General features: G+C 44.2%; 1 protein-coding gene across 1 annotated transcript in view; it reads right to left on the reverse strand.

Annotated features, from left to right (window-relative positions):
* Positions 1–6,451: 6,451 nt before the first annotated feature.
* Positions 6,452–13,635, reverse strand: part of RIC3 (RIC3 acetylcholine receptor chaperone) — a 30,113-nt gene continuing 22,929 nt past the window's right edge. The window contains exons 6-7 of the mRNA XM_016213971.2: positions 8,007–8,482; positions 6,452–7,751 (exon numbers count right to left, since the gene is read on the reverse strand). Coding sequence (XP_016069457.2) covers positions 8,049–8,482 — 434 coding nt within the window. The 3' untranslated portion in view covers positions 6,452–7,751; positions 8,007–8,048. The remainder of the gene's footprint in view (positions 7,752–8,006; positions 8,483–13,635) is intronic.

The following is a 13,635-nucleotide window of genomic DNA, read 5'->3' on the forward strand; positions in this document are numbered from 1 at the left end:
CATAGCAAAGGGCTTGGTAGCTGAGCCTGGCCCTTAACTGCGGGAACTCCCCTACTTCAGGCCTCAGTCAGGCCTGGGGGAGGTCACTGGGGTTAGGGAAGGGTGAATGGCAGTACCTTGTCAAGACTGCAGGGACCTGGCCATGGGAATTGGCTGGTGGCCTAGGGTTCTAGCTCATTTGATTTCTCAAGATTTCTCTGTGCGCAGAGCCAGCAGGAGGCCGGCCCTCGAGGCCAGATGTCTTAGAGGATGGGTCCTGCAGGACACAAGCTGAGCATATGGGAGGTGCATGGAACAGGCTTCCTGGACCAGGGCTGTCCTGGGAGTCCTGCCAACTACCCCAGGAGCTCTGCGGAGCAGCCCCTGCACAGGAAACGTGGATGGGCCCAGGTCACCAGCCTGACTACGCACAGGTTGGTGTGGCCAGCGCTATGGCTGGTAAGCTTCAGGTGCTTTTGCCTGTGCGTCACCTCCTCCCACCAGCCTAGATCGTGGTTGCTGAGGGCTTCCCTGTATGCTTCTCAGGTAGGAATGGGACAGGGTGAGGAGGGCAGGGAATATTATAGAATCACTAGAGATGAGATGAGGTGGCAGGACACCTAGAGATCTACTAATACATCTGTTACCTTAGGCAAATCACTCAAAAAATGGCACTGGCCCTGGGTTACCTGGCTGGTGAATGGCATTCAGAACTTCAGCTCACTGGATTTCTTGGTTCCCACCGTTCCCCAAAAAACCACTATCTATGGCTTTTGGGCCTTTCTGGGGCCCAGTCTGGATGCCCTCGCCCCTTTGCCTGATTCCAGAGACTCTGCAATGTCAGAGTTGACATATGAAATTGAACCATTTCAGACAAAATCATGAGTGGTCAGGGCGGTGTGGCCGTTTCAGTGGAGATTGAGCAGTTACCTGCTGAAAGCCGGCTGGGTCTTCGCGTGTCAGACTGATCACGACTGACCGTGTCTGGTTCCCCCAGACAGCAAGCCTGACAAGGCTGCTGCCCACTTCTGTATGTGGGTGTGTTGGGGGCTGTACGTGTACTGGAGTGGGGCCTGTTCTCTCCCTCCCCCTCCGTGGACATGGGAGCTCTCCCCTCTTGCCTTTTTGTTGTTTACTCTGGCAGAGGCTATTTGCCCAGGTGGAGATCAGAGATCAGTGGGAAGCAAGTAGTTGTTCCTTTCTTCAGAGTAGATGTGTTTGGAAAGCACATCTGTGTAGAAACTGATGCTTTAAAAACAGGTTAGTGCGGCTCTGTCTGGAGGTGAAGGAATTGTTTTAACCTAAGTGGAGGTAGTATGCTCTCTCACTTCCTCGCAGTCGTTTTTCCACGTGGACTGCTTGAAGCAAGGCTTTTCTGCTACAGCACTGATCCTCCCACACCCAGGGTGTTTCTTAGAGGCCCCCCCAGTGCCCTAGTTTCTGTTGACATGGTCTAGTTTCTAGACAGCTCTCTACCTGGGACCTTACTGAGGGTGCTGGGACTTTCTGTACAGGGCTGGTCCACTTCCTAGGAAGCCCTTTGGTGCCATCCCCCTTCCCATAGTCCAGTTTGGCTCTCCCTTTTCTGACTTTGAGAAGAGACCCGCTGACATTAGGATAGTAGAAACTAGGTGATCTCTAATGTTTGGTCACGCTGTTTCTCTGGGTCTGTGATTTTTAAGGTAGAACAGCTGGTTTTGTGTCCTAGTGAGAGGGGGTCCAGGTAGCAGAGTGGAGAAACCAGAGGCACAATGGCAAACTCCTGTCTCCTCCAGTGCACAGGAGTGGAGCTGGCTGCAGATTTTGGCAGGGTCAGGAATGTGGGCTGAACTTTCTGGCCTGGCTGAGGAGAAGGGTAGCTCAGCAACAAAACTCTGTTGGGCATCGAGTGACAAGAGCAGTCACCTGCTCAAGACCCGGCCCCACAGTCTATTTTTACAGCCCTGTTCCTGAGAACGCTGCTTTTCCTTGACCACTGGCCTCAAAGCCGTGGACCCAAAGACTCAAAGCTGCCAGGGGCCCCAGAGACCACCTGGGCTCAGCCTCTCCCATAGTAAGAGTTCTTGCCCTTCACACCCTCCACCCAGACGGTCCTTGGTCAGGAGGGAACTTGATGGAACAAGCAGGCCCTATGAGTGTGGGGCAGCTGGGACCTCAGGCAGCTCTTCTGTGACTGCTCCTGGCTCTGTCACTCCTGGGGCCCTACCCCACATCTCTATACCCTTTGTCCAGAACAGCTCTTATGGAGAGTGGCGACGTTCACTTCCCCACTCTTTTACTTTCCTTCTGGCTCCAAGGTGCTCTGTGTTTGTCTGCATCTCTGTGTGTATTTGGGGAAAAGGGCAATCTGCAAAGAATCCACTGAGGTTTCTTATTGTGATCACATTTCTAAGAACGAAGAAGAAAGGGACAAGGGTGCAGTGTACCTGCAGATTTTGTTCATACCATTCAGTGCTCTTTGATAAGGGAGCATACCTGGGAAAGTGCCCGCTCTTCCTCCCAGGTTCTGATTAGGACACTGTCTGAGAAAGTTGTTTTCAGTTCCTATTCTGTGTTACCTGGAGAAATCTGTGTTGCGTGCGTGCTTTTGCATGAATTTGAACATATTCTAGTGACTGTGCCTTAAAAACCACGACGCTAGTTCAGAAAGAGCACGTAAGGTCTGGCCCCAGGCTGAGGACAGGTGTCGGCAGCCAGGGAGTATAGTATGGTGATCACAGGCTAGGAGAGGACCTTTGGAGCCCACCTCCTTCCATGACTAAAGGGGCAAGAGAAATGAAGTTTCTTTGCTCTAAAAAGAGTGGGGCATTTGCCTCTAAATTCAACAAGCAACAGCAATGACTTCACACTAAGAGGCCCTTGCTTTCCTCACAGTGGGGTCTACAGTGAGGGGAGATGCTGGGCTGGCCGTGTCCATGGCTCTTATGCAAGCACAAATCCCATCTCCCATATAGAGTCCCTGGTTTCCCCTCACTGCAGTGACACTGGCCTTCCCTTCTTCAATGCCTTACCCCAGTCAGGATGTGGTGTGACCTCAGGCTGCCAGTTCGCCCTCAGCACACCTTTCCAGGTAGCTGGTGCCCAGCATGAGTGGGCCTCACTCCCCTGTGCTCAGGGCCAAGGTAGGACCCTACCCTGGACCCTGGCTTGTTGAACTGTAGCAGCCCCTGGAAGAGGCCTAAGGGTGGGCTCTGGTTTAAGTTTATTGGTCACCTGTCCTCCCATACTTGTTTTCTGTCATCTCAGGATTCAAGGAGGGGCTGAGCAGAAGTACTGGGACAGGTCTGGTTTTTCAGTTTTCCTACCAGGTTGAGAGGCAAATTGGTCTTACAGAAAGCATTCCTGTACGCAATGGCCACGGGATTTTGAGCAAACCATGTAATTTTCTAGGTCTGTTTTCTCATCTACAAAGCGAGGAGGTTGAACTGTCCACGCTTGCAGTCAGAGTCAGGGCGGCTGAGAGTCGACCTGTTTTCATCACTACCCTTTCTAGCTCGTCACTGTGCCTTTTTTCTTTCCTGAGACAGATGTCACATCCCTTTCCTCTTCCGCTCATTTGTCGTCCCCCCCCACCACCTGCCCTGCCCCACTCCACCCCAATCAAAGTCCAGACAGAGCTGGAGGCCGAGATCACAGAGTCCTAGAGGGATTTAGAGTGGCTCAGAAAGGGAGCCTGACTCTGGTGACTAAGGGGACTTGGTCAGGATGGGTGGCACTTCTCTTGCTGAGAATGTACATTTAGCCAGTTTTCATAATGCTTAGAATGTGTATGTCTATTTGCACAAGACCATCTTTTCCTATTTTGGAGTGGTCAGACATTTTATTTTTGTTTAGATTATCTGGAGTTTTAGATGAACTTGCAAACTGTGCTTTTACCAACTTTTTGAATAAACTCTTTGGTATTCTGGAGCAAATGTATTTATTTACTGGTATGTGCAATGACAAAGTTGGTATTTTCCCATGTTGACATTATGTACGTTGTATGACTTAAGTGTTTGTCCAAGTACAGACCATATATCAACAAATTAAACTTGAACTGTTTCAACACTACTGTGTACTTTTTTTTCCCCTATATAAGGAGAAAAAAACCATGTTTTTACCTAAAACTTTTTTCTCCACCATTGATTCCTTCTGTCCAAAGAGCCTCAGGAGCGAGGAGGATGGTGGCAACAGTGACAGGTGGGTCTGAGCTGTCCTCCCTCTGGCCTGTGTGCTTCAAGTTTAAGGCTGGGAAGTGCAAGGCCAGAAGGTACGGGAGCCACAACAGTCCTCTGCAGAGTCCGCTGTGCCAACTGGTTCCTAAGTAGCCCCTGTGGGCCTGGCCCTACCAGAGCCTAACTTGTGAAAGCAGGACTTGGACACATTCGGGAACCTTCCTTTCAGCCTGTGGCAGGTATGATGCCAAGAGCAAGGGAGGCTGAAGTGGCTGGAAGCTGACATGAAAGGTAACGTCTGATCCTGAGGGAGGAAGTCAAAACTAAAGTCACCCACCACCGCGGAGGGTGTCAGGAGCACCTGCTACACCTGGGACAGGCAGCCTTGTAAGGTGGGTATTACTCTAAATTCACAAATGAGGAAACTGGTGCTCAGAGAGAGAATAAGCTAAGAAAAAAGAGAAGTTTGTCCTATTTATATGAAAAATGGGGAAGAAAAAAAATGAGGTTAGGTGTGTTTTAGAAAGATATGTATAAAATGGTCAAGGTAATGTCATGGATACTTTCTATTTTTCTCAGTATTGCTGACCAGCTAAAGTATTAGATTTTTCTTTGGACTATAGTCTGGGTTGAGGGGGAATTTAAGAATGTGGCAATAAGGAGGACTGGTTTATTACCCCCCATTTGGAGTTTTTATGTAGCCAAGAGCATTTCTTGCCTGAACTACGGCCTGTCTCCGCCTCTGTAGGAAACAGCACATGTGGGGTTCTGTGAGAAAGGAAGGAGGTTTTTGTTGTTTAGTGGTCAGGACCAGGAAAAATCTTTTAAATACCATGGGCAGGGTGACCAAATGGCTAGGACAGTCCTGGTTTATATCTATTATCCTGGTGTAATTTTTATTAAAGCTCCCTTTCCCAAGTGCCCCAGTTAGGACCATACATTGTTGGAGCACACACGCCACAGAAGGTGCAGAGTGTGTGGTTCTCCCAGGCCATCTTTTCTAGAGACCAAATGTGCCTTCACCCATCTACACAGGTCCCTGGGCCTGACTTCTGGAGCTCACGGGGTGCTTTCCTACACCTTCTGTGATGACCACGAAAGAGCACTCCCAGGCCGGGTCACCCACCTGATTTACCAAACATGGTGCCAGGGGATGCAGTTGTTGCCTAGGCCAGCTGTTTGCCGCCCGAGGTACAACTGTGCTCTGCCACAGTGCCCGAAGGCCGCTGCAAGGTGAGCGAAAAGTTCACAGCCCGTACCAGTTCTGAGAATGAGGAGAGAGACGTCAGGCAGGCTAGTGAAAACCAGTCCCCTGAGTTTGGTCATCCTGGGTTGTATATTCACATGTAACTGCCATCTAAGGATAAAATAATTCTATAAAATGCAAAAAAAAAAAAAAAAAAGACTGCCTAATCTGAAATTATTGAAAAGTACATATTTCTGAAATATAAATGTATTCCTGCTATATAAACCAACCAAGAGGTAGGGCAGCAAGAACCATCATGAGGCCTTAGTACTTCTGGCATTATTTCCATATTTCTTAGTACTATTTCCATAAGTCAGCTCCCCCAAAGATTAACATTCAAAATAAAAACTTGGTTACATAACGCCTTACAGAGCAGCCTCATCAAAATACCTAAATGTCCACTTCCTTTCGCACTCCACTCTTTTTGCACGAATGCCTTCTCTTCATGCCCACCTGGAGAGTGCTTAGCATGCCCCAGCACCCACCCTTCTGTGAAGTTGCTTGGAAGTACTTTGGCAAACATGACCTTTCTTTGTTTTCCTATAGATCTGGGTCCCTATCTGAATTACAGCATAAAATCACAGCTACCACTTATGAGGGGTTATCATGTAGGAGGCAGGCACTGATGAGGCCATTTAACCCTCACAACCACTGTGGGAGACCTGGACTTTTACCCCTGCTTTAGAGACAAGAAAGCCCAGACAGAAGGCTTAAGGAGCTGACAAGATTCTACAGTTAGAACAGGCAAGGGTGGAATTATGATGGCTGTTTCTCTGCCTGCAGAATTCACGAGCTTGAGCCCTTTTATAATTTATAGTTCATTAAAATAAATTGGATGAGACTCCCACATTAAACTGAGTTTTTAAAAGGTAGGAATTGAGCCTTCTGTTCCCACTGCCTAGCTCTGAGCAGTATCTGCCAAATGAATAAATGAATGAACAAGCTAGAAGGAAACATGCATCTCTAATAGGGGAATCATATCCTAAGGCAGAAAAGAAATTTGAAACAGGGACCCAGGAATCCTCATAAATCAACCCCTCATATAAATGAAGGGAAATAACAAGGAAAACAGTTTATCGAGACAGTAAAGAGCACCTACATTATTTTTTTACCTTTAGCATTACATCACATCTAGATTGTTTTCAGTACATTTTAAACTGCATTTGTTACAAGTGAACCAAATGTTCCACACAAAGACAGATGCAATATGCTTTGTAGAGGCTCAATCTTCAGTGACTTCTCTCTAGTTCATTAACTAACAAGAAATGTCTTGTAGTAGGTGACATTATATTAACATGATCCCAGACCTGAGAGCAGTCTGTATGCGTATATGTGTGATTTAAAGTATGTTCCTCTACCTTTACATGAGTTCTTCAAGTCTTCCACATTTTGTGACTGAGAATGTCCTCAGGAATGTGTACTCTTTAAACTCTCAGGTATTATACATAAACTGAATTCACTCATCCTTACTAGACAGAATACCTGGGTGCCATCCTGTCTCAAGAAGACAGATGGCAGTTTAAAGATTAGGCCTGTAGTTTTGTCGAAGTTTTCCCAGGCCTAACCTACTTCCTATGTTCCCCAGGTCTCTCAGAGGACCCAGATATCTGATTACAGACAAGTAAACATCTCTTCCCCTGGGCACTGCTACACTGGTTCTCTGCACCAGACACACTGCAACTTTCCTGCTTGGGCTGGCACTTTGTCGACAAGTTCGGTCCTCATTTCAGATTCAATTCATGTGGTTGTGAAAACAAATTTCCCAGAGGGCACAGCATTCAGAAACAGTTTCAAGGCAAGGGCTGTCCTTAAATGAATAGGTTCGTGCCCATCACTGGCTCCCTGGCCATCTGAGCATCTTATGGCAGGACCACTGCCCTTGGCTTTCCTGCAGCCTCAAACCTTGGCTCTGCAGGGCCAGGACTAAAGTCTCTACCTAAAGCTTCCTCTGGTCATTGAAGACCAGAGGTACAAAGGTGTTGTGGGTTTGGAAGTTCTGTTAAGCAGAACAGGGATAAAGGAAGCTAGAGATCCAGGCAGTATCAGAGCAAAACAACCCCCAACAGTCTGCTGAGCCCATTTTCAGGTCCATGTGAGTCTTCTGGCCCTGGTTGTGAGGAAGGAGCTTCAGCTCAGACAGCAAAGTCCTGTCCTGCTCTGGCCCCACCATCCTCAAAAACAAAATGTTCTTTTTTTGAACCCAGGGGACCACTAACCTGCTCAAGGCCCAGAGAATAAGGCATCTTGGACTCTGAAATCTTCACTCTTGCAACCTTAAGTCCTCATCATTTGTAAGCTGCTCTTCGTTCACAGGTAAACCATCTGTTACTCCTAGCACGCAGAGTCGGACCTCTGTCCTTGAGTGGTCCCATCTGTAATCACGATAGAGCAAACAGTTACTCAGTGGATTAATTCTCTGATAGAGGAAAGGCAGGAAGAGAAAGAGCGAGGCCATCTTGTGTTCCTACTAATCTCTATGATGTTGTACAAGGTGACAGGTGTGTGAGCACCAGGGAGGATACATGATATCCATGGTAGCGACCTGATGGGGTATGATATTTAAACACAGAGAATGAAGTAGAGGGCACAGGGCCAAGGATGAAGTCTGAGAGAGAAGAAAAGGTCACCTTGGGACTAGAGTAATGGATATGTCACCAAACTGGCTGTGTTCACTCTAAATCCTGGGGGCTCCGCTTCCTCAATGAGCCCCCTGTACATGCTCCGACAGCGCTGATGCCCAGCCCCTCATCTCTGAAGTCCTGGGGCCGCGCTGCTTTGGTGGTCTCCTCCTGCTCGCTGTTACTGTCTGCAGTGAATCCAGCATTCTCTGCCAAGACAGCGGGATCCTCTTCTTCGTGAAGGCAGCAGGAACATGTTTCTGGCTTTGGGTCACCTGAAGTAACAGAATTCTCTTCCTGGGCTCTGCGGTGAGTGGGCATTTCCCAACCCAAATAGTCCGACTCTTCTTCTAGCAGTCCCATCCCTTCAGCTATTTCCTCAGCAGAGGGCTGTTTTGGGTCCGGGTAATCCACCAGGATTGTTTCTTGCCTACGCTTGATGCAATCTGAAAGGTCATAAATTGGATAAGTCTCTTCAGGGTAACCTAGAGAGAAAAGTAGCACAAAGTCTTATAAAGAATGTCTTCAGAATGAAGTGTCAGGCTCAAAGAGGCTTCTCAGGCAGCAGCCACCCCATCCTGACAAATCCATTCCAGAAATCTCTCAGATGACTAACAGCTCTAAAGTTTCACTTGAGTAAATTTGTAGTGTCTGGTGGACTATCCCAGTGTTCTTTGAAATACAAACCCCTTCAGAGGAAAATCCCTTCTTAAGCGCAGGGTGCTGGGGCAGAGTGTGAGTCTCACACCTCCAGCTTCTGCAGTATGATGAAGACTAAACAAACAACAGGAGCCTTCAGTGAAAAGAAAAAAAAACAAAAAAAACACACCACCAAACACCAGATGGACAGAGCACAGCTCAAGGCTAATGTTTATCATTTCTATTTGGAACCATTTCCAAATCTTCCCAGGGGGTGGAGAGAGGGGTGGGAGGGAAGGAACTCTAAACTCTTTGAAAAATACACCATGAAGCCTTCTACTAATCAAAACAACTGAAATGGCTTGCAAGTGTCAGAAACGGTGCTTTAGCGAGACAGGCCCAAGATCCCAAGGACAGTGCTGTGTTTCAGAAGACAGGATTTCCATTGCTGGCTTCATCGTCACAAAAGAAACAGCAAACTGGTAAACAAAATGACTAATACTGATACTGAATCCCAGCTACATAATGAGAAAAGAGAAAATGCTGCCAAATTAAAGAATGAAATGAAATAAATCTGTGTCAGCAAGCTGAGCCTGAGCAGCAGATGGGCCATGCTGAAACTCATGCCCATGCTGGCAACGGCAGTGAGCTCGCCCCACAGTGTGGAAAAAGCTGGAGGATCCAAAACTCATGTGCACATTATGATAATTGGCAAACCAGACCAACCCAGACGCAAACCACTTTTTGCCTACAAATTCTGAAAAGGGGTGTTCTTTTTGATGCAGTGTAGAGTATGGAAAGATTTTTTTTTTTAACTACATTTACTGGTGGTTTTTTTCTGATTATAAAAGTCACACAGACTCACTGTGGAAAATTTGAAAAATACAAGTTTTGGAAAGAAAACAAATGATCTAGAATCCCCCCCCCCCCCCCCCCACTGACAACGACTTGTATTATTTCTGGCTTTTTATCATATATAAGGATTTTTTTTAACAAAGGATCATACTGTATGTAAAATACTATACCCTGACTTTTTTTCAACATTACATCATAAGCATTTCTCCACGTCATCAGGCACTTTAAAGTTGGCTGCAAAATATTCCGTCACACAGCTGCATAACTGTCTTCCGTGAGACATTTAGATTCTTTCCAATTTTCCCTTGTTATAAGTACCATAGCAGTTAAGATCTCTGAATATAAATCCATGTCTACTTCCCTATTTCTTTAAGATACACTTCTAGACATATGAAAACTAGACCAAAGGGAATGGACATTTTAAAAGCCGCCTTTTACATTCTGCCAAACTGCTTTCCAGAAGAATGGTATAAAGTTTTAGTTCTACTGGTGACATAGATCCTGTCGGTGAACCTGTCCATCTTATCACACCCTCATCATCCCCAACAGGATCTACCGTCCAGGCCTAACTGACTGGATGGAATGCTGGGTACAATGGAGCTCAGCCACCCCAGGCCCTCAGCACCTCCTTGGTCACCGGCAGGGGCTGGGGAAACTTACTTGCTACTCAACTCCTAACCATGAGTCCTTAAGAGAAGTCAATTTTGTGGCATGTTCCTGTCCTCCCACACCAAGAGCAAAGCTTACCTTGGACTTCCATGGCTATCTGCTTTGGTTTAAGAGGGGGAGGCCTGAAGAAAATCGAACAGTGACTCACACAACTGCTGAGGTAGCCTGTATCACCCAACATTACTGGTTACTCAAGAACTTCATTAAAAATATGAGCAAGCAACAAAAAAGTGCTGGTTCTAGGAGGAAATCAGCAGTTCAAAATAGGGGAACCAAACTAAGCAAACTACGTAAAGAGCCCCTTAAAAACAGTCAATGCAGGAAACATGAGTTAATGTCTGTCAACTTTAAACTATATTCCCAGTAATATTCAGAAGGATAATGTACCAATAAAACCAACTAGCCTTCACTATAAAAAAGGGAGCAAAAAGGAAATCAGAGCTATCAGAAATAGAAAGTCATAATTATAAAAAACATTTCAACTTAATACAGGAGGAAAACAGCAGACTGAAATGGATGTGGCTAAAAACCAAATTAGTATATTAGAAGTCCAAGGACAAAGATAAAAATGACAAAGAAATAGAAATTATGAGAAAAAAAAGATAAGCTGCATGGAAGACTGCCCTAGGATATCCAATGTCAGAATTATTGGAATTCTAGAATGAGAGGGCAGATTAGGTTAAGTCGAAGCAACAACCAAAGAAATTATAAAAGAAAATATCCTTTAGCTGAAGAAAGACTCAATTCTTCAGATGGGAAAGATGCACTAAATGCTAGGTAAAAATACTATGAAAAAAAATCTACAGTCATACATACTCAGACATATGCAACTGGCTACAAAATATATGAGAAAGTATTTCAATCTCACCAGTAGTCAAGGAAATGAACACTGGAATTCCTTTTTCCTCCAAATTGCAAATGTTAATTATATAACCCTGTTCCCAAATAAGGAAAAACCCTTATCACTTTATTTTCTACCTACTTCTTAGGTGTTGTGAAATTTTAGCTACAAGTGATATTAACTTTTAAAGATATTAGTCTTTTCTGATTTAAGTATTTAACAATGGCATTGCATTTCTAACCACATTATCACTAGTTATTTTACCTTGATAATGCTTACTGATCATTGTTTGCCACCTTCTTGTATAGAGTATCTTCTTTCATAAAGCAGAAGCTTTTAATTTTGATAAGCCCAATTTGTCTATTTTTCCTTTTATGAATTGTGTTTCTGATTCAAGTCTAAGAACTCTTTGTCCATGCTAGATCCTTTGTTGGACATACGATTTGCAAAGTATTTTCTCTCACTGTGTAGTTTGTCTTTTCATCATTTAAAGGATTTTTTTTTCCTACAAGGATTACAGCTTCACAATTTGCATTTATGTCCACATTATCTGTTCATTTCTGTATAACATGAAGAAGTTAGGTTGAGGTTTCTTTCTTTCTTTTTGCTATGGATAACCAATTGCTCCAGCACCAATAAACTGCTTTGGCACCTTTGTAAAATATCAGTTGTGCATATTTGAGTGGGTCTATCCCTGGGTTCTATGTGTCTATTCCTATACCAATACCTCATGGTCTTAACCACTGAAGCTATATAATAAGTCTAGGAATCAGGTGTACCAATTCCTCCCATTTTTTCTTTTCAAAATAGTTTACTCCATTTCCTCTGCCCCTCCATATACATTTTAGAACACTCTTGTATCTACAAAAAGGCTTGCCAAGGTCTTGATAGGGAAAGTGTTGGACCTGTTTGTCAATTTGGGATGAATGGACATTTGCACTAACTTGAATCTTCCAATCTATGAACATGGTATGTTTCCCCATTTAGACCTTCTCTGATTTCTTTCATCAATGTTGTACAGTTTTCAGCCGACAAGTCCTGTACATGTTTTATTTACACCTAAGTCTTTCTCTTTTCTAATGATTCAAAATTAATTTTGATGCCAAATTGTTAATTTTTATGTCAACATATTCATTGCCAATATACAGAAATACAATAGATTTTTGTATGTTTTTCTTGTATCCTTTAACCTTGCTGGACTATCTTGTAAGTTCTAGGACTTTATAGTAGATTCCTCAGGGTTTTCTACATAGTCAATCATGGAATCTGCATACAGGGGCAGTTTTCTTTCTTCCTTTTTAATCTGTGTGCCTTTTTTCCCTTTTACTTGCCTTACAGCACTTAGAACTTTTAGCACTATGCTGAATAAGTCATCCTTGCCTATTCCCCACCTTAGGGGGAAAGCATTCATCCTTCATCATTAAGTGAGATGTTAGCTGTAGGTTTTTATAGCTTCTCTTTATCAAGTTGAGGAAATTCCCCTCTATTCCTATTTCTGAGAGTTTTTACTATTAATGGATCTTGCATTGCTTTTATTCTCAAAAAGTTCTTTGCTGCTAAAGACCCAATACATATCTGCAACTATTTTTTCTAGTTTTTAAGGTTCCTCTTTTCATCCTTAACTATTTATTATATCTGGAATCACTTGCTGTTAAATATGTAGGTTCTTACCTCTGCTCTGGAAATAATGGAAGTATGGGGACTCCTCCCACTAAACAACCAGAAAACCAAACAGAACATATGAAGCACCAGCTTTCAAACACTGTGTAACAGGTGGTGTAGTGTGATCCCTGAGAAAAGGGAAACAGAGTCCAGTGGTCTCACTGAGTTGGCAAAACAGATTAGAGTTCAGGGAGGCCAGGGCAGCTAGAATTTATAGCGAAGAATACTGGGAAGAAAGGAGTTTCATAGAGAAAGAGCTCCAGAAAGCTTCAGAGGGAATGCTTCATGTTTTTAGTTGAGTTCTGACCTGCGCATATATGGGAAAGAACTTCCCAAGGCCAAGAAAAGAACTACTGAGAACATTAGGCCTAAAAATTCCTGGAGCTCACATATGGCTGGGGGGAGTTCACATTCCTATCAGCCAGAGTAGAAATACTTTGTGGAGCATTAACTAGGTAGAGTCCTGAGAAGGATACAGCCTTACTAGGGGCACTGAATTAGCCACAGACTAAAAGCTGCTCTGGATCCACCCTAACAAATCTTAACAACAAGCCTTGAAGGGAACCAACTGATTTCTGGTAATTTAACTGTGTGCCAGAAAGAATTCCAACACTATCTAAAGCACTAGAACAAAATCCAGCATCCAACAGTGTAAAATTTTCAATACCCATCATCCAATCAAAACTTACTAGGCATGCAAAAAGGGCAGGAAATTAGGGCTCATAACAAGGGAAAAAAATAAGTACTAGAAACACACCAAGAAATGACACAGATGATAAGATCAGCAGGCAAGACTGTTAAGAAGCTGTTATATTAAATAAGTCTCATAATTTTAAGAAGGAAGAAGAAAATATATGGCAAGCACATAAAAAAATGTTCAACATTATTGGTCACTGGGGAAATGCAAATTAAAGTAACAACTGGGATACTACTATCCATTCACTAGAATGGCTAAAGTTTAAAACACTAGCA

The sequence above is a fragment of the Miniopterus natalensis genome, chromosome 11 (genome assembly GCF_054644295.1).
Source record: "Miniopterus natalensis isolate mMinNat1 chromosome 11, mMinNat1.hap1, whole genome shotgun sequence".
NCBI lineage: Eukaryota > Metazoa > Chordata > Mammalia > Chiroptera > Miniopteridae > Miniopterus > Miniopterus natalensis.